The following is a 25,541-nucleotide window of genomic DNA, read 5'->3' as shown; positions in this document are numbered from 1 at the left end:
GCTCTTATCCAGAGCGACTTACAAATTGGTGCATTCACCTTATGACATCCAGTGGAGCAGCCACTTTACAATAGTGCATCTAAATCTTTTAAGGGGGGGGGGGGGGTGAGAAGGATTACTTTATCCTTTTCATATGTTGTCATGTTCTGAGCAAGGAACTTAAACGTTAGCTTTTTGACATGGCACATATTGCACTTTTACTTTCTTCTCCAACACTTTGTTTTTGCATTATTTAAACCAAATTGAACATGTTTCATTATTTGTTTGAGACTTAATTGATTTTATTGATGTATTATTTTAAAATAAGTGTTCATTCAGTATTGTTGTTATTGTCGTTATTACAAATATATATCTAATATATATATATATCGGCCGGTTTTAATTGGTATCTGCTTTTTTTTGGTTCTCCAATAATCGGTATTGGCGTTGAGAAATCCTAATCGGCCGATCTCTAGTGTATACCATGTGTACATACGACTAATCAAATTCAACTTGACAAATCACACTAATGGCAAAACATCTCGGCAGAAATGTAGCTACCGATGGTAGGATACCGGTCACTTTGGTTTTGGAGCCACAAGTCAATCTTTTCGATTCGTTTGGACGGGAACTTATTGATTTGGAGTATTGCGTTGTCTACACAGACTACGTGACATGAGCTGTCGGAAGAAATTGATTTAGCCTTTTTGAGTGCAGCAAGATGTCTGTTCCACAAGACTATGTACAGTATCTGAAACCAAAGTAGATGTAGAATGAATTTGGGTCAAAACAAATATTGCCACTAAACATGTACAGCTCCAGTTTTTTTTTTTTTACTACAAATGCAGAAAAGACCACTCCAGTCAGGCTATATCACCACCTGCACACCCCTGTTGCATTGAAAAGAAACAAAATAAAAAATAAATTGACTATGTTACTCAAGATTCATTTTACTCAATGCTTTTGGGTTGCCCTCACTTCTCTACCTCCATCCCGCTCTTTTCCCCTTTCCCTCCCTCCAGCTCAGTCCGTTTGTGTACAGCGAGTTTTCTCGAGAGCGGAACCTGCATGTGTCGCTGTTGGACCGGCTGTACGAGCACTACCCAGCCGAGTTCCCCTGCCGCATCCTGCTCTGTGAAAACTACCGCTCCCACGAAGCGATCATCAGGTAGGTGTGAACTTTTATCACACCACCAGGAGGGGGTGGGAGGAGGAGAGGGTGAAGGATGGGGAGATGGAGAGAGAGAAGGGGGAGGGGAGGGCGGTACAGTGAACGCATCATGAAAAAACACTCTGCAATAGTGATGGTGGGAAATTGATAGTTAGAATAGTTTGGATGAAATAACATTTGACCCCGACTCAGCAACATGGTTTAAAAATGGGAGATTTTATGCAGGCAGGATACTTGACAGAGTTGATAGTCCCTCTTGGCTGTTGACAGAAATAGAAGCCCAATGTGCACTCTTGAGTCCCATGACCACAATGTTAATTCTGGGGAGGCTGACATTTTTAGGTGGTGGTTTATGAAAGAAGCTTACGCGATGGGTTTGAAGTGGTTTCTCCACTTTATTAAAGTGGTTTTGTTATTTTCTATAGTTGAGATGTTCAAATGCTTTTCACTCACACACATTTATATTGGGAATGCACATTCTTTACAAGAATCTCGAAAGTCACTAGGAACGGCGAGGACCGTGTGGAATGGAAAACTAACCAAACAGACGGCACCTTTTGTCGGAGAATAGCCACCCACAATGCACCCAACCGTATCCATATACAATGCACGCCCGTTCAACCATGCCTTTCTCAACTGACACCTGTCGCAACTGTGACATTTGGGTTGACCCACTGATGTTAAGTCTCCCACCCTCCCTACCGACCTTCAGCTACACGTCAGAACTGTTCTACGACGGGAAGCTGATGGCCAGCGGGAAGCAGCCGTCTCACAAGGACTTCTACCCGCTGACCTTCTTCACGGCGCGCGGCGAGGACGTCCAGGAGAAGAACAGCACGGCCTACTACAACAACGCAGAGGTATAAACCTTTTGTTCCCTGTACGCCACTGACTTAGGACTGCAGCGATAGAATGAATTGGTTCATTGAATGTTGATGCTATTAGTGCGTTCATGGTGAATTGAAATGGTTTATCATTCAATGGAATTGAGTTGAAATGCACACGCAGACAAAACTCACCCCATACAGTCAATACTGTGATGTATTACTTATGCCTCATACTATTTACTGCACTTCACAACCAGACAGGTATTTGGAAAATACCTAAATGCAAATTCCTCATGAAGCCCAGCATTCAAAACCAGGCACTCCAGCCACTGAGTTTGAAATTCAGAGGTGCCTCTGCTAAATCTGAGGGGAAACTTGCTAAGTTGACCCCTGAACCCAGCTGACAGAAGCTGCCCAATTAAATTGGACCTAGTCCTATCACAGCGCTGTGCCAACCTGTCATAGACGCCACAGGAATTACCCTGCCTCCCTTTGATGATACTGCACCTGTGTCAAACGGCTCGGGACATTAGCATAATGTCATAGGTTTAGGTTGCCTTGATTATGTGTGTGTCCTGTTTGTCTGCCGATGTGACGTCTGGATTCTCCTAGTTTTTTCTTCTTCGCTCGGCTGAAAAGGCCCCTTGGGCAGCTGTCATTTCCACCGTCTCTTTAGTTCTGCTTTCTCTTTGATGGTTTTAGGCCCTGGTTAAGTACTTTGATGACTCGTAAATAATGGCAAAAACTTGATTAAAATTGACTGTCTCCTGTGTTGCCCTTGTAAAGATTCAATTGACACCAATAGAAGATGAAAAGGTTTTTTCGGGAGGCAACAGAGCTAGGCAGGGCGCCCGGCCTTCCAGGACAATTGTTTCTATCCAGCTCAAAGGATCATGAAAAAGCACACCACCTTGTAGTCAGTGTGGACTGGGGAGTAGGGTGAAGTTGCCCCTAGACGCTGATCTTGGGTCCTCTTAGCATTTCCCCCATTTATGTTTAAGGCTAGTATTGGGGGAGGGGAAGCTGATCCTAGATCTGTACCTAGGGGAAACTTCACCCCGGAGAGATGTCGGTTTTTGGACATGATCTATGAGAAACACTGGCACTTGAAACCCTTCTCTCCCTCCTGTGTTACCCGAGGTGTTTGAGATCGTGGAGCGGGTGGAGGAGATGCGTAAGAAGTGGCCGGTGGCGTGGGGCAAGCTGGACGAGGGCAGCATCGGCGTGGTGTCGCCCTACGCCGACCAGGTATTCCGCATCCGCGCCGAGCTCCGAAAGAAGAGGATGCACGAGGTCAGCGTGGAACGGGTGCTCAACGTCCAAGGTGAGAAGAATACTTTGTTGATCCATTTCCTTCCAATTAGATCTGTGTTTATTTCATTTAACTTATGACACTACATTCCACTGTCACCCATGGCACAGACGGCCATTTGGCACATATTTGCTGTCAAATAGAATAAGAATGTCAATACTGCAATCACAATGGAATTGTAAAGATCAAATCCCATATTACTCATACACAGAACTTTCACTGTGGAACTTTCCCATTCTAAGAGAGCCAGCGATTTTAAAGTGTGACCCTTCCCGTTTCTACCCGACATCTGAGACTCTGTCTCTCAGTGACTGTGTGTGAGATGTGGGGCCGGGGCAGTTGGCAGCAGCACTTCACATCCTCTCTCCTAACGTAGTCTGTCTCTCATCTCCCAGCTCCTCTCCTCTCCGGGACGAGGCTAATGCTCCCACTGGCAACACACTCTCTCGCTCTCTCTTTCACACACACACACACACACTCCCAGCCATACGCTGCTGCTTCCAGCTCGTTAACTCTCTCATTAAGGAGAAGATGCAGCGATCAGGACGGGTCTCTCTGTTTCTCAATGTGGTGTTGGTGTACAGTACACACACACACACTACCTGGAGTTTGAGAGGGTGTGAATAGTGTTTTTTTGTATTGCAAACGCTTAAGCTTTATCATGAATTTCTGCCGTAATTGGATCGTATTTTGGGTCATGACATGAATGATATCAGCGCCTAGTCGAGGTACTTGGATCATATAATGGTTATAATGTAATTGAATTAGTCATTATGTTTCTGTTAGATGAATATCCACGAAAGCAAGCAAGCTGAATATGACCAGTAGCGCTTAGTGACCTAATGAAAAAGCGTTGTGTGAATGCAATTCATTACTGTTAACGTTTGCCATACCACACACTAGCTCCTCATTGCTCAATGGCTGAAAACTAAGGTCTAAACTGGCCTTGTATGTTCCCCCCTTCCCCTCCCTCTCTCCAGGTAAGCAGTTCCGGGTGCTCTTCCTGAGCACTGTGCGCACGCGGCACACCTGCAAGCACAAACAGACGGCCATCAAGCGGAAGGAGCAGCTGGTGGAGGACTCGACAGAGGACCTGGACTATGGCTTCCTGTCCAACTACAAGCTGCTCAACACGGCTATCACTCGCGCCCAGTCCCTGGTGGCCGTGGTGGGAGACCCCATAGCGCTCTGTTCGGTGGGCCGCTGCAGGTATGAAAAACGGATCAGGAAGTGTTGTTGTCATGGGTTAGGGCCCTGTTTTGAATACTTAAATGAATCCTTCCTTGAAGAAATCCCTGATCTGACATGATTGGCGACAGCTATATGGTAGAACTGTTGCTTACACTTATCAATTTGGGTTAGATCAGTGAATTACTCCAAGGGATGAAGGAAGGATGGGTGTGTTTTTATAGCATTCAAACGGGGCCTGGAGTTTTCCCTGGTCACGTCCTAGTCATCGAAGTACTGCTCTTGACTGGGTTTGAAATCTCACTGTTTTCATGTTCCAATACATGTTCTGAAGTCTCACAGTAAATATGTTACGTGTGTGTGTGTGGAAGGGGCACAGTCAGTGTGCCAGCTGTGCAGGAAGAAGTAGCAGAGTTGGGTTATGTCTCCCTGCCAGGCAGGCTCGCTCTACCTCTGCCCCACACTCATTCACACACCCTCCCCAAGCCCTCACCAATGCACGCCCGCTGACTGTCCGCTTAGGATGACATCATAACGCCAGAGCCGTTGACATCAGCAATGTGCTGTGTTTCTGGGGTGTGTTTGTTTTGATAATGCTGTCATATTGTAGAAGGGGTGCGTCAAGGGGGCATTACTTTCAGAAATCATATTTTAGGAGTTTAGTTTTTCTCCAATGGAACTGAAATATGAGGGGGTTATTGAATTTGGTGCAGCTATTTGTGACCTAAGGAGTTCTCATCTCTGCCCTGACTAGAATTAAGCTCAAATCGACACTTTGTCTAGTTCTGTGTTGATTACGTCCAAATATTTTCCCCATATTCAAAACATCTTGCGATTCTGCTAGCCCATTCCCCATTACACACACACACACACCCCCGACCCCAGCTGCAGCCCCTCTCTCCCGTCGCCATGGCAACTGTTGAGCATCAGCCAATCGCGGCATCCGGCTGCGGCAGTTTAGAAAATGTCTCCCCCAGTTAAATCAATGGCGCTAACGAGGAAGAAGCTCTTTTTAGATGGACTGTCTTAATGCCTGGAGAGGGGGGGAGACTGTCAGACTGTCACCTTTAAAAAGAACAGACCAGTGGGCTGGTCATGGCCCCATAGAGTAGGCTGCACAGTACATGCGCGTGTGACGTGCATACACACTCGCTCATACACGTTTACACTCAAGCACGCATATGACACACACATGGAGGGTGGGTAAGAGGAGCATGAAAGCGAGAGGGAGAGATGATTGGGGTGTTGACTCATTTTCGATATGTCACAGACCCCCCCTCCCTCCCCATGTTGGTAAGAACACGGCACTGGACACACACTCACACCACTCTGCTGTGCCTGTCAGATAAACCAGCGGGTAGCCACAAAGGTTAAGCGGTCTGACTACAGAGAGCGGCCATAGCAGTTCTATATACACATACCCCTCCACAGTGAAATGTCACCAGGCATGTTATGATCTCTCTATCTTTTTAGACGCTTCTATTGCTCATGTGATCCACACTGAGCGTCACTTGACGTGTGGAATACAGTCGCGCTCTTGATAAAATGCACATTGAATAAACAAGCAAGTTGGCAGTGAACTTACCAATTCAGATTTGTTTTACGGTTTGTGTGCAATTGATAGAATTTGGGCTTGAAACTCAGAATGAAACTTAGTCAGAACAGTAGTCTCTGTCCATGCTGCCCGTTTGGGCTTGATGTGGGTCATGGAAGCGATGCCTTTAAACGTGAGTAATCGGAGGAGATGGGATAGCGGTGGTCTCGTCTGGGCGCGGGGGGGGGGGCTGATTTAACGCCTGATTAGCGACAACCACTGTACCACACCAGCCATACTTGTGAGGTGCCCTCAATTTGATACCAGCACAAAAGCCTTGCATTTGCTTTCAGAGTAAAGCTAGAGATTCATAGAAATTAAAATTAAATTCCAGAAGGATTTTTCAATTGACTCCATAAATGGAACTGACCCTGTTGGGGAGTAGAGTGAATCTCGCAAGCTTTTTTCATAGAGACGTCTACTCTAGATGCGGTCATTTTCAAGTCGCAAACTCTGACCCCTTCTTTGAATATTTCTCGTTGGGTTTGCCACGAGTATGCGTTGTCATTTGAAAGCACCTGTAGCTGTCGCATACTGGTGATGTAAGGGACAGTTGTGAATAGGAACCCCGTCTCATTTTGATGACGTAATTTCACAAAGGGGACAGTTGTGAATAGGTGACAGTTGTGAATAGGGTCTCTGTTCCTTAATGGGCTGACAGCTTATTTTCCCCTCGGTCGCAGGTTCTGCAGTTAATATGCAAATCTGTGAGTAATTTCCGGAAATGTTTGTTCACCCGGACATTATGCAAGCTGTGTTGTTTCCGTACACACTCGTATACACACACACACACACACACAAACATGCAAATCATAGACACACACACACGGTCTACTCGTCAGAACTGAGATGTTATGAACATGCCAACCCCACTAAAGACATTTCTTTTCAACTTAATTTGCTTTGGTGTTGCTGCCTACAATAGGCCTTTTTTTAAATGGACCATGGTTTATTCATTTATGCTACACTACATGATTTGGAGTCATATCTACCGTCGTGGGTGGTTTAATAATTGAATTCTGAAAGTAGGAGCCTTTCACATGAAGATTCTGTGCAAGATTTGACTTTTTGTTTCATTTCAACTTTATTTTGACATCGTCTTTTCCAGATGAGCCCTGTATAGCATCCCAATACACATTCAGCTACACATTCATGCATACCCTTAAAATACATGTTATTATATACACGAAAAGCAAAACAGAATCATAAAAAACAGACATTATTCAGTAAAGATGTCCCTTAATAACAGTCTGAAATGCCCTAGAGGCACCAATTCCTCAAATTTTAAGGCGTGTTGTAGATCGTTCCACATGTAAGGTGCAAGGAAATTTCAGGTTGATTTACCTAAAAGAGTCTCCAGAGTTAACCAACCCTGTGAACGGGTTTGATAACTTGTCATTTTACATCTTAACAGTGATGTTCGGTAAGTCAGAAGTTTGTAGAGCAGGGCTTTGTAAACAAAAAGAGCGTAATGATGTGAGTTACGCGACTTCAAACTGAAGGGGGGGGGGTGTGTGCGTGCACTATGCATTTCTTGAAATAGTAATGACTTAAGTTGGCGTGTGAACAAGTGTGCAACCGCTCGTTCGAGAGTCAAGATAAAGTGCATGTATGTCCATGCCACTCTAATCACTCCCTCTCCTCCCTTCTCACAGAAAGTTCTGGGAGAAGTTCATCTCCATCTGCCACGAGAACGCCAGCCTGCACGGCATCACCTTTGAGCAGATCAAGGCCCAGCTGGAGGCCCTTGAGCTCAAGAAGACCTACGTGCTCAACCCGCTGGCGCCCGAGTTCATCCCCGCGCCCTGCGGCCCCAGCCTGCCCAGCACCCCCATCATCACCAACACCATCACCAACACCCACACCCCCAGGGACACACGGCCATCAAGCAGCCCCAGCAGCAGCAACCACAGCAGTCTCCCCCGAAGGTAAGTGTGTTAAGCCTGGGGAGGGGTGGCAGAGCAGCTGGGCACTTGGGTCTTGGGGCTATGGGTCTTGGGTGTGGATATGTACTAGGATACTGAAGGCTGGAGGTACTGTGAATTGAGGTCTTTGTTGCACTAGGTTTTTGTGTCAAGAACTGCAACGCTGCTGGGTTTTTCACACTCAACAGTTTCCCGTGTGTATCAAGAATGGTCTACCACCCAAAGGACATCCAGCCAACTTGACACGACTGTGGGAAGCATTAGAGTCAACGTGGGCCAGCATCCCTGTGGAACGCTTCCGACACCTTATAGAGTCCATGCCCCAACGAATTGAGGCTCTTCTGTGGGCGAAAGGGGGTACAACTCAATATTGGGAAGGTCTTCCTAATGTGTTGTACACTAAGTGTATATTAAGTGAACCGTGATGAGAGGGCTGTCACAATTACCTTATAACCGTGTAACCGACAGTTATGGATGAAGACCGTCATGGAAATAAACTAGCCATACATTTTTTATTTATTATAATTTTGTGTCAAACAAACATCTGATTGAATACAGGACTGATGGGCATTTGTGCATTTGAGTCTGTTTCTGCTGTAACATGGCCTCTACAACATGATAAAACGTTGTTGCTCGTTGCTGATACAATCAAGTTGTTGTAGCAAACAAGTCCTGGTTTGCCTAGGCAACGCCCCCTTCCTGCAGCAGCACATGCAGTCAAGCGCGGAGGAGAAAATGTCAGTCTTAACAAAAAATAGGATTAGGACTGGCCACTTCAGAGCCTAGTTCCTCTTTAGGTTTCTTCCTACAGTAGGTTCCTGTCTTCCTAGGGAGTTTTTCCCTAGCCACCGTGCCTCTACATCTGCATTGCTTGCTCTCTGGGGGTTTAGGCTCTGTTTCTGTGTAAGCGGTTTGTGACAACTGCTGTTGTAAAAAGGCTCTCATTTGATTTAGATATAGTGTTTTGGTGGAGGGGAATGCAATCATTTGGCTGATCAATTACCTTCTAAAATTCCATGCCTTTGTCACAGCCCTAATGAGAGGGATGCATGGCTCTGGCTATCCAGCGTCTTTGTCTTGGTGTTAGTAGTACAAGAGTACACTCACATAGTCAGTGGTTTTAGGGCTCAAGGAATGAATCTTATTTTCAATTAAATTAACTTCAGTTCAATACAATGTAATTGGTTCCCTCGTGGGCCTTTTGGTAGAAAAAAATGTTTTTTTTTTGTGGTTGCAGCAACAGTAGTTTCCTGTCTAAGTCCTCTAGGTAGTTTTTATTATTATCGCAAAACCTGGCGTTTTACTTTTCGAAAGTGTTTATTTTTATTTTTTTTGGTGTCTCGCCCTGTGAAAATGTTAACTGTTTTTCTGCTGTCCTCGCTACTGGCATAAAGGTGAACTAAATCACCACAGCTGCCAAGCCCCTCTATCGCCCACTGCGTCTAATGAGGTGGATATCCACATCTCACACACGTGCGTGCAGACAGTCGCACACACGCTAACACACATAATAGCACACACTGGCACGCATACTGGCTCACACACACACACACACAGTGGGTTGGTTACAGGCTCTTACTCTTTTTAAAATACTACTCCAAACAGAAAGGTCAGTAGTAAGCCTCGCTGTCTCCTGCCATGTAGGGCTGGGCGGTAAACAGTATCGGTATTCATTCATGGACCGGTTTGGATTTTTACTTTACCTTCTATAACGTTGTTTTAATGTCACAAATTAAATGTTAAATTATTCAGTAATGCCTCAAAAAAATCATATAATCATCTGTTTTTTTTTGCCAGTGACGGCTAACAGTTGAGAACTACTAGTTAACTTGCAAGCACAACAGTCAACAACTGAGTACAGACCCCCAGAAATTGTCTGACTGCCACTAGTGAAAGAGAAAAAGAGAAAAAATAACCTAGTGGTTAGAGAGTTGGACCAGTAACCGGTTGCAAGTTCGAATCCCCGAGCTGACACGGTAAAAATCTGTCCTTCTGCCCCTGAACAAGGCAGTTAACCCACTGTTCCTAGGCTGTCATTGTAAATAAGAAGTTGTTCTTAACTGACTTGCCTAGTTAAAGGTTAAATAAAAACATTTAAACCACTTAATTTGTTGCCGTGCACTATGAACTTTTTTTATTATTCACAAACGAATGGTATTTTGGCCATATCGTATGACATACACATACATTCTTGTATACACAGTACACATACTCAAATACCAACTTGCACCTAGGCGCGCGCACATACTCACATGTGACAAACACACACATCCTTACAGGGATTTTCACCTCTCGTCTGCTACAGTTGACACTCAAAGTATATTTTCCATTCTGCCCTCACCAAAAAAAGACTTGCTGTAATCTATCTTATGTATGTTAAAAGGCTGCTGATAAAAGCATCTTCTAAAGACACTGCTGCAGAGAAATGTGGCCAGACCTCTTCGGCAAAGTTTGTTTGCCATGTTGTGTGAGCTGACTGATAACCGTGTGTGTGTGAGAGCGCGTGAGCCCGTCTTGATCAGGTATTCATCCTCCAGGTGCATCTGACATTGCTGTCACTTTGCGTAGACTCGTTCCGAGCTCCCAATATCACTGGTCCAATATGGCTGCTAAGTAGGAAATGCTGCTGCCATCACCCTGGTCTGAAGGTGTCCTCCTCCAGCTCTGTCTCAATCTCCCCCTCTAGCTGTGTGGCACTGGTCATCTGGCCTGGCATGGACTTAGAAGGATCTATGCCAGGCAGATGCAATGGAGCTATCATTAGCCACTGTATTGCACCTGTGACAGAGGTTGGCTTGGCAGGAGTGACATTGAGAGTAGAGGTCGACCGATTTTCAAGTTTTCATAACAATTGGAAATCTGCCTTTTTGGACGCCGATAATGACCGATTACATTGCAATCCACGAGGAGACTGCGTGGCAGGCTGACCACCTGCTGCGTGAGTGCAGCATCAAAAGGATCTTGTGGCTGCAAGAAGCCAAGGTAAGTTGCTAGCTAGCATTAAACTTGTCTTTTAGAAAACAATCAATCTTCACTTAATCACTAGCTAACCTAGTAATATCATCAACCATGTTAACTAGCTTGTCCTGCGTTGACTTTATTTAACTAGGCAATGTTATATTTAATAGTGAAAGACTCACACTTTTAATAGTTTAACACAACTACAAGAATCATTCCCTGAGTGTCTAAACCCATAAAGGGAACCCAAACCAACCATCTAACCTATCATGAGGCGCATCCCTCCCAAGGGAAACCATGTCAAGTGTTATCAGTTAACACCACCACCTAGGGGGAATGCATGCCTCAGCTCGGCTACGCTAAGACACGCTAAAGTCGATGATTGTGTACATTCCTCCATGCATCAATAAGGCAACAGGTTTCAATCCACCAAAAGTCAATTGGATCGAGAACTTCCATGTTGTTGGTCACATAACAATCAATGTCAGACTTTGTTGTTGTTTGAAAATAGTTACGGCCCAACGTTGTGAGGGTGTTAAAATGGAACCTGGGGGCACAGAATTACCTCTCCCTTCTGTATGGAGAGAGAGGAGATAGATAATTAAGACTTATTGGTGCGTGCTTGTGTAAGTTGCGTTGGGTTAAAGTGTCTGCTAAATTGGGTATTGTGTTTGCTTGTGCACTCCAGTTAGTGTCAGTCCTCATTAGCAGAGAAACTGATGAAAAACGTGCATAGTGTATGCTAGCCTTTTAATACAGTAATAATGTAAGGAAGCGCTTCTGTGTGCGACCATCATAACAGCAAAAGAACACCCAGTTCCAGCTGAAGAGTTTATTAAATGACACGCCAGTGTAGGATGGACATTTTTCAATGAGCACAGAATTGGTCAAATTATTTTAAATAAGGAAGCGAGGAGTGGGAAAATAGGAAACCTACGGCGTTTTGATCTCTTAGGGCCAGTAGTATTTCTGCCCACATGACTTGACCGCATGAAAGCGAAGAAGTAGGCGAAGAACTGAGTTCTTGCAGGATGTTTGAAATGTGTTGACCCATTGCTTATTCTTTCTATCAGCGGTTCCCCTAATCCGGTCACGTTAGGTAAAACTCCTGGCCCTAGTCTACTATAGCTGCCTCCCTCATGAATCCGCACGGTGGCTTTATATTCAAGAGCTGCAGTGAATGCATTATCCTCTTAAGAGTGTTATTGCCTTTTTAGATTCAACAGGGTTGGCTATTTTAAAGTGTTTTGGAAGCGTTAGCCATGTAGCCATTGTGACATATGTGGGCCATCGCCTGCCCACCGCTTCATATAGGGAGCCTTGCACTCCTCCACTTCTCTCGCTCCAGCGCTTTCTAAGGGTGCTTCCCTCTCTCTCTCATTCTCTTCCAGGGGAAAGGTCAACATGCGAACCACACGGAGCACTTCCCACCTGAAGGATTTGGTGAGTGTCTATCTTTTCTCTTCCTTCAATCATTTGAGTGTTGACTTGTCTATTTGTATCCACTTCGGGATACTCTTTCTGGAGTCCACACGAATCCCAATACAAACCACTCGCACACAGTTAGTGTAAGGGTGAACAAGTCAAGAACACCATACTCTAGCTGTATGTAGTTTGAGCCTGAAGCACTGTCCAAGTCTTAAACTTCCATCTCTCCACAAACATACTCAATGTGTTTCCCTCTTCTCCAAAAACAACAACTTGTTATTCATAATACAGGAAGGACACCATATTTCTTTATTTTCCATTGATTGGATTCACTTCTCAATGGTTCACGTTCCACTGGGATGTGAATATTCACTATTAGAGAGCTGTAGCACAGAGCACAGTGTACCCTGCTGTGTAGGAGCTCTGTCACCATGAATCTAGTCACCCCGTATGGAGAAAGCACCAGGCGCGCAGGGGAGAGATGGACAGGAGGAGGAAGGAGGCAACGAGAACAGGGAAGCGTACCAGTGTACATGTTATTACTATCATCATCGCAGTAATCACTGCCAGCATAATCAACATAATCATGCAACAGAACTGAGCGCTCCGTCACCATCCTGTCCCCCATCACCCACCCCGACATTAGCTGCAGAACTTTAGGCCCACATCTACTGTGGCAGTTTCTATAAGGTTAACTGTTCTTTATCCCTGTCTGGGGGTCAAGGAATTATCATTCTAGCTAGATCGTCACAGGAGCTGTCTACACTTGAAGACCAACATGGTGCAATTGTTGTTGTGAAAAAGAATACAATACAGTATTAAGTTAAGACCTCTTAAGTACCAGTTGTTTGAAAATACAATAACTTATTATCTCATGGGGAAATTAGCTTGGTCTGCATAGGCACAAATAACACAGACCAAAACAGTGATTTGGTCTAGATAATAAAATCCTTAGCAACAAGACTAGCCACTGCTGAAATGAATATCACATAGGAGTAGCAAATCATTAGCAGATATGAACTATGATGTTTTATTCTACTATTCTCTTCTACTTCTAAGAGTTGCACATTGTTAGCAGATATAAACTATGATGTTTTATTCTACTGTTCTCTTCTACTTCTAAGAGTTGCACATTGTTAGCAGATATAAACTATGATGTTTTATTCTACTGTTCTCTTCTACTTCTAAGAGTTGCACATTGTTAGCAGATATAAACTATGATGTTTTATTCTACTGTTCTCTTCTACTTCTAAGAGTTGCACATTGTTAGCAGATATAAACTATGATGTTTATTCTACTGTTCTCTTCTACTTCTAAGAGTTGCACATTGTTAGCAGATATGAACTATGATGTTTATTCTACTATTCTCTTCTACTTCTAAGAGTTGCACATTGTTAGCAGATATGAACTTTTCTTTTCCTCTTCTTCTTCTTCCTCCCCCAACTCTCTCCAGTTCAACCCAACCCCGCGGTGTTGATGGGCAACACCATCCGGGCGTTCACGCCGCCCTTAGGGGGCACACCTGGCGGCATGGGCAAGTCCCCCAGTCCCGTGCAGAGGATAGACCCCCACACGGGTGCCAGCATCCTCTACGTGCCCGCCGTCTACGGAGGCAACATGGTCATGTCCATGCCACTGCCCGTAAGTATACTGCTACTGGGAATTGTAGTTGTTTATTGTTGAGGGAAGACTCAAAATGTGTGGGTTTTGGTTTGAATTCATGCATTTTTGTAAGTGTATTACTTTGAGTTGGAAGGGGTTAACTGTGTGCGCAAGAGCATACAGCATACAGCGTACCGTACACTCTTATGCATGCTAGCACACACACACTGACTTACACAAGTCTTTCAGTTGGTGTTCGTTCTTGGTCTAAATGCACTGTTTATTTGAGTTTCAAAGAAAACTAGATTTCTTTGGGTTGTAACGTGATGAATCAGTCGAGGAAAAAATACGGACCCCTTATGCAATACTGCATTTAATTCAGACTTGTCAGTTGGGCTGTGGTGTTACGCCGAGTTGTTAACGAAAACTCAGCAGCGCGTAACGATTGCTAATAGAGTGTCAAAATCCCCATAAGCTTGATTGCAAAATGTTATTTTTGTGTTTGGGCCCTCGGTCTCCGTCCGTCTCCTCCTTGTCTGAAAACAAGACAGAGAACAACACGTTAATTGAGAATAATGACTTCTGTTAGTCTGAACATTTTCAGCTCGGCCCGCGGGGTGATATTTCATGCTCGTTATTCCTCGTTCAGTAATGGAAAGAAAGTCAACTCTCCGTCTAACCCAACCTAGGCTGTTTATTTCCCCATTAAACCATAATGGCACAGGGCTGATAGAATGAGTTGTATTTTTTTTAATCAGGAGTATGATTTGCCACGGCAAATAGCTAAGTGTCGACACACGGAGGGAAGACTGTTTCAAATGTTGTTCTCATTAGATACATGGCATCCTTTTTTTCAGTTTCATCATTTTGGGAAGCAGAAGATTGTTTTACTGTTTTCAGGGCCCTTTTCTTTATATTTGAGGAGGATTTTATTGGCCTACTTTTTTTTGATAAATACATTTTATATAGGAGTTAGTTTATTATATGCACCATGCAAACAATTGGAGAGCCTTCATTCCTTCGCATACCAATGCCTCTTTTTTTGGGGGGGTGGATGAATGTGCTTTGTTCAAAATGGCCTTTATTTAAATGTTCATTGTATTTCTGCTCACTGTTGTCAATCAATTTGCATCCACTGCAATAAAGGGATATGTTTCACTCACCAGCCGGTCTGACAGGTGGCAGACACCGATCCAACATCAAACTGCTCTCCCTCACCGAAACAGATGAATATTTTAACACACTGTCTGTTTCCTCCGACCTGCATCAGCCACTGTGCTTTTCACATAGACCATCTGCACATGGGTGGGGGGTGGTGGTGGTATATAAACCAGTTTATAATAGCAATAAGGCACCTCCTGGGGGGTTGTGGTATATAAACCAGTTTATAATAGCAATAAGGCACCTCCTGGGGGGGTTGTGGTATATAAACCAGTTTATAATAGCAATAAGGCACCTCCTGGGGGGTTGCGGTATATAAACCAGTTTATAATAGCAATAAGGCACCTCCTGGGGGGTTGCGGTATATAAACCAGTTTATAATAGCAATAAGGCACCTCCTGGGGGGGTTGTGGTATATAAACCAGTTTATAATAGCAATAAGGCACCTCCTGGGGGGTTGTGGTATATAAACCAGTTTATAATAGCAATAAGGCACCTCCTGGGGGTTGTGGTATATAAACCAGTTTATAATAGCAATAAGGCACCTCCTGGGGGGTTGTGGTATATAAACCAGTTTATAATAGCAATAAGGCACCTCCTGGGGGGTTGCGGTATATAAACCAGTTTATAATAGCAATAAGGCACCTCCTGGGGGGGGTTGTGGTATATAAACCAGTTTATAATAGCAATAAGGCACCTCCTGGGGGGGTTGTGGTATTTAAAACCAGTTTATAATAGCAATAAATATCTTCAATATGCTTAAATATCTAGCATGGTAGTTCAGCTCGACGCATCAAGGCAAGCTGCGTTCACTCTTCAACACAGTATCTCCTGCATATGTATTTACTTGTCAGTTGTGAAAGTCTTAATGCATTTTACCAGGATGTCCATGGGGAAAGAGGGATCATTGCATAAATTGGCCTAGGTATCAAGATCACTCTTTAGGAATGATCTGTTCCCTAGACTTGCACTTATTTGGTTCTACTGATATTTTAATTGATTTAACAGGGAGAATGCACTGTAGTCAACATTTTAGAATGAATTTCGATAGAACACCACTGGAATTAGCTGACCTGCATCCTGTCAAGCCTGTCTGCTCTGACTAGGCATATTGCATGGATTGATTTATATTGACTCGTATTGATGGGATGTCCAGTCTGTCCCCATCCAGCTGCCGTGGCCCGGCTACCAGAACCGCTTTGCCATGGACCCACGCATCATGAGCCACCAGGCGGCCATGGCCTACAACCTGAACCTGCTGCAGGCCCAGAACCGGGGCTCGCCCATCCCCTACGGCGGAGTCACACACCCCTCCCCCTTGGGCATGGGCCAGCAGACCAGTCCCGACAAGGAGCTTCAGGCTGATTCCGTCAGAAACGGTGTGTAGCACATAAGTTGAAGTGCTTTAATGTGGAAATTGCTAGAAACTGTGTGAAGTTGGTGTTTTAGCACAGTAACTCAAACACAGCACAGTAGCTGAAAAGGTGCATGCATTTTTGAACCCCCCTCCCTCAGGTAAAATGGACGGGTGTGCAAAGTCCGAGCAGAGTCTGCTGCAGACACCAGAGAGGAAGACCTCGGAGATGAAGGACAAACCGGTATGTTGTTGACTCGCTCTGTAATCACGCTGTGGGCTTGGTGCTTTATCACAATGAGAAAAAGGACTTTTACTAGTCTCCATTAAAGTCTCTATTTAGCAATAATTCAAATAATACATGATTTCAAAAAGGAGTTTTTTTGCTCACACGTATTTACAGAAATAAGTATTGATATTAGAGTGGTTGGTTGTTTAGCAACAAAACCGACGGGTGTACAACTATGGGGCGAAACAGACTGGGTTGGCTTGATTGTTGACAACATGTAAACTATATTTAGTCTCCAATGTTTTTGAAAACATAAATACATTTGCACAATCAGCACTTGTTTTCTCTCAAATGCGTTGTTGCAATTGTTGTTTAGCGAGCTAGCGAATTTTAGCCATATTAGCATAAATGTGACATCAGTCAAAACACAAAACAACACATGGTATCAAGAACAAGATACAACTGGCTGAAACGAGCCACCTGCGATTTCCCCACCTGGCAGTTTCTTGTCATCGTTTCTGGCCATCCAGAATCACAACAATACACAGACTTCTGCCCGAATGAAGCATCGTTGTCTTGACGTTGTCAGCTAACCAACCCATTTATAGTTAATGAACAATTTAGAATTGATACATGTATAAATGAATATGTATATAAGTTAATATAGTGTAATTTATTCTGTAGAATTGCTATATGGCTAAATGAGCAATGTGATTGTAGCCCTGTTCACACTTTGTTTTCAACTGCTCCAGGGAGAGTGTGATCCGGGCGGTGGTCGGAGTCTGGACTCTCAGACGGACGGACTGGGCTTCCCCAATGCCATGCTCCACCGCAAGGACAACTCAAGCCAAAGACCCCTTAACTACCACCTGGCGCCCCCCAACCCGGCCTTTGCCCCCCATCCCGTGGGTCGGGCCTTCCCCCCACAGTACCCCGGCGTGTCCAGGCTCCCCTTTAGGGTGCCGACCCAGCACCCAGGTGGGGGCCCGGGCATGGGCCAGCCTAACCAGCATCACTCGGCCCAGCTATCCCCAGCCTACGCCAGCGGCAGCCACAACCCCTCCTTCTTTGGTGGGGCCATGGCCTCCCACAGGGGTGTGCCGGAGACTGAGGAGGAGGGGCCGGAGGAGATTGGGAATTCCATCAGGTCCCAGATGAGCCACCAGGTGGGGCACCACCCGGCCCTGTCGCAGCCCAGCCGAGTTAACAGCTTCGGAGAGGAGAACCAGGAAGGAGGCCTGGGAGATGGGATGGGTGAGTTCTACCATAGAGTTCAAATTCTACGAGTGCTACTTTTTTTCCCTTTTTTTTTTGTCCCCTCTAACCGGGAAGTTTATTCAAAGCAAGGGAACGATAATAACAACAAAATAGCAAACAAGAATCTGTAAATGTTGAATACTCTTGTTGTGATACAGGTAGGTATACAGGTGTAAATGTGTGTTGCGTTAGTCTGGAAGGGCCAGTTTGGTCCACAGATGGTCCCAGAAGGCAGGCTGTGTGACGGGGCCAGTCCAGGTAGGTCCTGGTCTTGACCATTCTGGCCAGACGGTGGTGGGCAGACATCTGCCTATGTGGGATGTCCTCCAGGATACCAGGATGAGGAAGTCCCTGTGCTCCACCAGCATACAGAGAGTGGCCAGTTACTGCTCAGGAAGTGGTGGCTGGCATAGAGGCTCGCTGTAATGTTGTCCACGATGTCTTTCCCTCGTTGTAAGTCCCTGCTGTGCAGACAGAGACATAGGAAGGGAAGCCCCAAGACTTGTCCTTCTGCTGTACGACACATAGGCATCATAGCGGTACCTGGGGTTGGGCCTCCGCAATCCTTCCTCCAGCCAGCCTCAGACAATGTCGAAGAGGGCCAGCTGATGGAGCAGGACCACCAGCATGAAGAGGAGCAGGGCCAAGGAGGTGCAGAGGACCAGGACAAATCCCAGGTCCAGGGTCCAGTTGGCCTCCAAGTTCTGGATATCGTTAGCAGTCTTGCATGTCAGCTCCACTTCTCCGGCCTGAAACAAGATGACCTGGACTTGTTTTTGTCTCAGGTCATTAGCCAAGCTGCAGTACAGGTGAGGATCTGCGAATAGCGTGTACCTCAGGCTGGTCAGGGGTTCTGGGAAGCTTCCCATCGTGGTGAACTCATCGATTCGCACAGCCAGCTGCCTGAGGGAGTGCAGGTTTCTGCTCAGGTCCTCCTCTAGACTTAGGGTTCCACAGTCGTTAAGGTTCAGGCTCTCCAGCCTGGTCAGGTTGTGGAACATGGCCCTGGCTGCAGGTAAAGGTCCAGTTCTTCCAGCTTCAGAAATCTCAACTGCACAAGCCTGTTCAGGTCAGTCATGTCTGTAAACTTGGCATAGAGCTTTGACTGGAAGTCAAACTCCTGCAGGGAGGGGAAGTACTTTGCGGCAAAGTGAGACCCACTCTGTCTTGGCCGCGAGGCTGACGACAGATTGGAAGAACAGCCTCCAGCAGTCTTGGAAGGACACGGTTGGGACACGGAGTCGAAGGGCCATGCCTGGTTTTGGGGTCGCTGCCAATGATAATGGATAGGTTGTGACACACTGAGAAAATTGTCATGTGCATCAACCCCTGAGGGAAGATTCACACTATTCTGTGACTCAATGGTTGGAGGGAGAAAGTTTCCTGAATCTATACTCTTTAGGGAAGTAAGGTGGATTAATGTATGAGCTTTAACTGGGTTATCTTCCAGTGTTATGGTCTCCAAGCTTCGCAGGCCCAAGAAAACGTGCTTGGTAATCTGTGAAATATTGTTACTACGTAGGTCTAGGAACCTCAATTGACCATGTCCATTAAATGTAAAGTCGACAATAGTGGTGATTTGATTGATTGCTAAATCCAGCCCCTCCAAATGTGTGAAACAACAGAACTGCTCTGCGATGTTATGTTATGTTGAGCCATTTCATAGACAGTGTCTTCAGCCAGGTGACGGGTCTCTTTTGAGTGTAGGTCACAAAGAACACCAAGCTCAGCTTTGTCAAAAAGGGAAACTCATCTTGGTGACATTCTTCAGATAATGTATCAAGCTCAAGTTTATGCTGGCATGAAATCCAAAGCCAACAAGAATTATCGTCTTTATACCCAAGCAAATTTTGACTGTGGATGTGGAGTAGTTCCTGAATTTACAGTGATCTAATTCAGGTTGTGTGATTGACAGTTTGAATATACCGTCTCGCCAAAGGGAAAATAACCTAATCCGTTGATACCAGACTGCAGAAGCTGTTTCTGTACCTCATCGATAGCGGGCAAAGACCGAGATGAGATGTTTTCAAAGCATTTGAATGCTCCTTTTTCTCAACGACGTGCATTAGTGAATGTAAGAAACACCTCTTGAAGACGATAGAAGTAAGGAAGCTCAAGAATGGCTCCCTTTTTGGTTTCGGGGCAGTTCAATGACTATCTCGTCTGATGTAAAGTCCAGGCTCGAAAGCCTATAATTATTAATAGACTTCCTCCAGGTTAGTCAGGTCAGTAAAGGTGTTAGATAGAAGTGATGAATTGTAACACTTATGGCAGTACAGAGAGAGTTTCTTCACCCTGGACAGCCCCTTGGAAGGTCTCAGGAAGAATTGTGGGCAGACACCCCTGTATTTAAAGGCTCTTGAGGTTGTCAAATCGAGACAGAGCGCCAGACAGCAGGACAGACCCTTCTCTTATCTCAAGACAGAGGGCACGGTAGTTTTACAGAATGATGGAGAGGTTGAGGACACATACATCCCAGCACGTGGCACTGAGGTTGCCGTATGGGCATTTAGGGTGAATGAACTCCCAATAGTCAAGTCTTCTCATAGAGAATGTGTCACTCAATCAACCTCAGGAACCAACCATCCATGCTGCAAATAGTCCAAACTGGAAGCCTCGTTTTTTTTTTGTGAAGTAGACACTGGTTTGATCAAATTAGTTGATTATCACACTATAGTTTGTCTAAGCACATAAATGTCTTGTCCAGAAATGTTTCTTGTCATTCAGTGACAAATAAAGGCCTGCGCATAAAGAAGGAAGCACCTTTTTCCAAACGGGACAAGATGTTGTGAGATGACTTGTCCAGTGGAATGATCACCTGGAGTTATTTCACTGCTGTGTTGTAGCTGTGTGCATTTCCTGTTGATCTATTTACTGTATGCATGTATAGCTTTTGCTGCAGTCTCTTCCTAGTCTGTATTTTTATGGCTTGGGACACAGATAAGGTTATAATTGGTCAACACTTCAATTAGTTTTTCTTCAGAATCCCTGAGAGGAGGAGGTGGTGGTGGTGGTGGTAGTGGGTGTGTGGTCTGTATCTTTTGACATGCAACAGTCTGAGGTCACCTTAGACTAAACTGATGGTTCTGGGCACTTCGGTGAGTGCCTCCTGTTGATGTGGGAGATCCAGTAATCAGTTTTGCCCCTCACTTTTTGTTTTAAAGTTGATGCCGGTATCACTTTCACATAATTACACAAAAGGTCAGGTAATTAGCTATAGGGAACAACGTTTTTGAACTTTGAATGGTTCAAATCATGGTTAATCCAGAGAAAATAGTGTTTGACTGGAATTCTTTATTCGAAATGGCTTTCTGAAAACAACTATTTTCCCTTCGAGTGGCTGGATTTCAATACCGACCTTAGGCAAACTTCCAAGTTCTTTTTCACCCAGAAAGGATAACATTACACTGTCAACCTTACTCTTTCACTGAAATATATAATCCGTTCTCTGAGGAAATGGGAAGTTTAATAAAAGGTGTTTTTTTTTGTTAATTAAACCTAACGCGTGACTCTACAGCATTCATCTGGGTTTAATTATACCGACATATATGAATTTAATAATTAAACACCTTTTATTGAAATTATTCTCTCTGAACAACTCCTGTAGTTCCAGTTTGCTCTTTGTTTCACACACCTTGGTTGGGCTGTGAGGTAGCGACCGTAGGCTATGGCTTGTTTTTAATTTGAGTCTTTGACTGGGTCCAGAAACAACCCCTTGTCACTACAACTTTGATATTTTCATATCTAAAGACACTTGGACAGGCCTATAGGTTTAAGCAATCTGGCGATGACTCCTAGTCTTCCGATGCTTCTACCTAGGCAAACAAATTATCTTTTGGTATTTGTTAGTCCACTGTTGATACACTCCCAAAATGTTTTGCATGTCAGCAATTACACTTTCAATATATAGAACTTTCAAAATACAGCAAGTGTCACAGAATGATGTTTTTTGCATCATATGATGTGACACTAAAATAATAGTTTTTTGATACAGTATCAAACCATAATCTAACAATCTCGCTCCCTCTTTCCCTACAACAGACTCCCTAACTCTGGAGGCCCTGAGCCAGCAGGCGCGGCTGGGCCAGTGGGGTGAGCCCGGGCCCTTCCTCCAGGGCGGTGTGGCCTTCCCTCTGCCCCAGCAGCTGGCCCATCTGGCCCAGCCCGGCCTAGCCCGCTTCCCCCCTCAGCTGCTGGCACGGGCCAACTGGAGAATGAGCGCCGGCATGGAGGACGAGGCTGGCGGACCGCCTTTCACTAGGTAACCTTCAGGGCCGACAACGGCTTTGTCTTGTTCTCTTTCTCTCTCCCTCGCGCTCTCCCTCGCGCTCTTTCTCGGGCTGTTTTTCCTCTCACTCTCCGCTCACACCCTCTCTTTCTACCGACTTGACTGCCTTTGGATATGAAGGGTATATATCCGTCTTCTGTCCTCCGTAGGTTCCCAGGCCTCCTAAGAGAGATGCCCCCCCAGGATCAGCCCGATCCCAGGGACCCGGTTGAGATGCAGCCCCCTCCCCAGTCCCGCCTGCTCCAGTACCGCCAGGTCCAGTCCCGCTCTCCGGGAGACCCCTCCTCCCCCTCGTCTGTAACCTCCAACCACACCGGCCCCTTCCCCCTGGCCCCTATCCCGGCCGAGACCCCACCAGCCACGAGCTGGAGCTCCTCAATAACCCGGGTCTCCATCAGCACCCGGGGAACCAGCTCTACAACCCCAACGCCTACCCCCACCAGCTGGGCAACTCCACTACCCCGCCCCCGCAGGTCAAGTACCTCCTCCAGGAGGCCCAGTGGCCTCACGGCGGAGCTGGCATGGCCCAGAACCACATGCTGGGCCAGGGCTTCCCCTATGGGCTGCCCGTCATGGCCCACCCCAGTAGACAGGAGCAGGTCCACCTCATGCAGCTCCACCACCAGCAGCAGCAGCACCAACAGCAGCAGCAGGGTCAAGGCCCAGGCCAGGAGCCCTACCACCCTCTCTCCCCCAGAACAACAGGTGCCACCGCCCTTCACAATGTAGAAGAGGTAAGGACCATGCTCCATCCATGTGTGTGTGTGAAGAATAGAGTTGCTGTGACTATTATACTAGTACGGCCCCGTCTGTCACCGTTACTAGTATGCCCTGTCTGTCACAGTTTTGTGCGACAGTATACTGTCTTTTCACCTCACTTCCAATGCTACGTTTTAGCACGGACGGGTGCATGTAAATGTATTTCTAGATTTTAATACATAAATGTTTGGAGAGAAATTCTCACCATGACATCACAGGAAATGGAAGCTGTGACTTTCTCACTCTCTGTAATGAGTTTTTCTGACCTAAAAATTACTGTGAGAAAAGGAGACATGTATCAGTTAAAGCGCAGCATATTGCTCAGAAGCTCTCCTAACGCTGGGAAAATAATTTCCTAACTTTGTCGGAGTAGAAAGTTAAAGCCAGGTGACTGAGGACAGGAGATGCTAGGGCATTAAGGATTTCTGTGGATGAAGGTGTAGTCCAGGGTTTGGGCAAGCCTTGTCCTGGAGAGCTACTGTGTGTGTGTGTGCATGGTTGTTCATTAGGCACCAAATGGACAAACGAGCAGGGACTACATGGGACTTGTCCAACACTCATTTTCATTTCCCAGTGCAAAATGTTTGAAAACATTTCCCGTTGCGGGTCCCTAATGAACACGACCAAGGCATTTGGTCCTACCCAGCTGGGTCAGACCACAGAGTGATTAAGCAGCCCTCTCCATCCTATGTATGTGTTATTGTCTAGCCTGTTCGATTAACGTGGCACCCTAGTCGACCTCGTGGCATTTTCCTTTATTAGATTTTAACAGGCAATTAACGTTATTGGAAGACATTGCTCTTTTCGGGTGCCAATATCCGATCTGAAAAGGATATTCGCCCACAGTGTATCCAGTTGAAGTGTTAGGACTCCAGTGTTTTCGCTGCGTTCATTTAGCTGTGGCGCTGCGCCACGGTAAATCATAGTATTTTTACCAAACATATTTTCGATAATTTGTCCAGGTGCAACATCGTTCTAAAGGTTATTTAGCTCTTTGCGCCGGTGTGGCAGTCAATCCTGCCTGAGCAGGAAACGCAGGGTGGCTAGTCAGACCTGGAGAGACGGCACACCACCTCACCTAGTCAAGTTTCAATACTGCACTAGTCAAGTCTCACCCCTCCACCTAAAACAAATATGTTTTAGGGGGAAAACGGCTAACTTCTAGCAATTCTACACATGGGGAAGAAAAAATTGCAGTTTTATAGCTAATCTAAAAAATATATATTTTACCCCCTTTCTCTCCAATTTTTTGATATCCAATTACTATATTGTCTCATCGCTGCAACTCCCCAACAGGCTTGGGAGAGGTGAATGTCGAGTCATGCGTCCCCCGAAACATGACCCGCCAAGCCGCGCTTCTTAACACCCGCACGCATAACCCGGAATCAACGTTCAACTGATGATTGACGTTAGTCCTTTTGGAAAATCTGACCGTTTCAGTAAAAAACAGTTTTTGCCACCAACATGCAACCAATATTTCCAGAGACGAAAGGGTCTCTCACAGGGCTCAGCTCAGCTCACCACAGTCATCAACACCTTTGAATGGTGTTCTGGTCCGAGGGCTGTTCTGTTTTCATACCACTGTCCAATTTCAGTTTTTTTCTCGACTGCTCTTCGGAATGCTCAGCCTGTCCCCTCACGTGGCTCTTATCACGTCTTATTGGTATTCCCTTGAGATTTCCAGGATTTTATTCATGATTCCCTGCATCTTCCCAGCTTAAGGGAACTGAAATGGGCACTCTGGCAGAAGAGTGAATGTGTTGTATAAGTGAAATGAGAACCTTGTGATTGACCTAGATTGTCTTTTTTTCTCTCTCCTTCCTTGCCTCCTTTCTGTGTCCCACCTGTCTGTTATTTTCTTTCTCCCTCTCTCAGTATGAACCCAGGGGTCCCGGGCGGCCCCTCTACCAGCGGCGGATCTCCTCCAGCTACCCAGACGAGGGATCCCCCGCCAACGCTGCCGCCTTGGCCCAGCAGCAGCCACAGCCCTGCCCGCCAGACCCCCAGGAGCACCCTCACACACACCAACACCCTCACCCCCACGCCCCCTACGGCTACCCCCCGCCCGAGCTATGGCCCGGCAACGGGGGCGGCCCCGGCCCGTTCCAGAACATTCCATGCAACGGAGCCAGCACACTCATTCAACACCGGGACCTCCTAGGTATGTATCAGAAGCACCACAAATGACTTTTTAAACCGTTATCAAACTGTTATGCTAATTATTCACCATTCTATTGACTATGTACCCGAACGAGGTACAGTGCAGATCAAGTGTAACCTACTGCACTCATTGTACTTGGCAGTGATAACTCTAGCAGTGGCAGAGTTGTGACAGGTGAGAGCCAGTCGGGGTTGTCATTAGGGTTTGACCTAGTGAATACAATTTGAAGGCTGTTGGCTTGTTGGCCACTGTAAGGTTGATGAATCCTCCTGCTGAAATGCCTGTCATGTTTCTGCCATTGTCAATGATTCCAACAATGCAAGCGTGACTAAAGCAAATGTGTCAGTT

General features: G+C 45.7%; 1 protein-coding gene and 1 pseudogene across 1 annotated transcript in view; one reads left to right on the top strand and one right to left on the bottom strand.

Moving 5' to 3' along the window:
* Window positions 1-25,541, top strand: part of LOC115103833 (probable helicase with zinc finger domain) — a 69,371-nt gene that overhangs the window by 40,130 nt on the left and 3,700 nt on the right. Inside the window, 15 exon segments of the mRNA XM_029624814.2 lie at window positions 1,002-1,147; window positions 1,863-2,010; window positions 3,118-3,301; window positions 4,270-4,498; window positions 7,727-7,863; window positions 7,866-7,999; window positions 12,346-12,397; window positions 13,836-14,023; window positions 16,302-16,524; window positions 16,661-16,743; window positions 17,481-17,982; window positions 22,027-22,246; window positions 22,423-22,598; window positions 22,601-23,007; window positions 24,908-25,193. Coding sequence (XP_029480674.2) covers window positions 1,002-1,147; window positions 1,863-2,010; window positions 3,118-3,301; window positions 4,270-4,498; window positions 7,727-7,863; window positions 7,866-7,999; window positions 12,346-12,397; window positions 13,836-14,023; window positions 16,302-16,524; window positions 16,661-16,743; window positions 17,481-17,982; window positions 22,027-22,246; window positions 22,423-22,598; window positions 22,601-23,007; window positions 24,908-25,193 — 3,115 coding nt within the window.
* Window positions 18,174-19,302, bottom strand: LOC135560283 (toll-like receptor 13; annotated as a pseudogene).

Source organism: Oncorhynchus nerka, linkage group LG15, assembly GCF_034236695.1.
Source record: "Oncorhynchus nerka isolate Pitt River linkage group LG15, Oner_Uvic_2.0, whole genome shotgun sequence".
In the NCBI taxonomy this organism is placed as follows: Eukaryota; Metazoa; Chordata; class Actinopteri; order Salmoniformes; family Salmonidae; genus Oncorhynchus; species Oncorhynchus nerka.
Note: the sequence above shows the minus strand (reverse complement) of the source record. Positions and strands in the feature narration are given on the sequence as shown.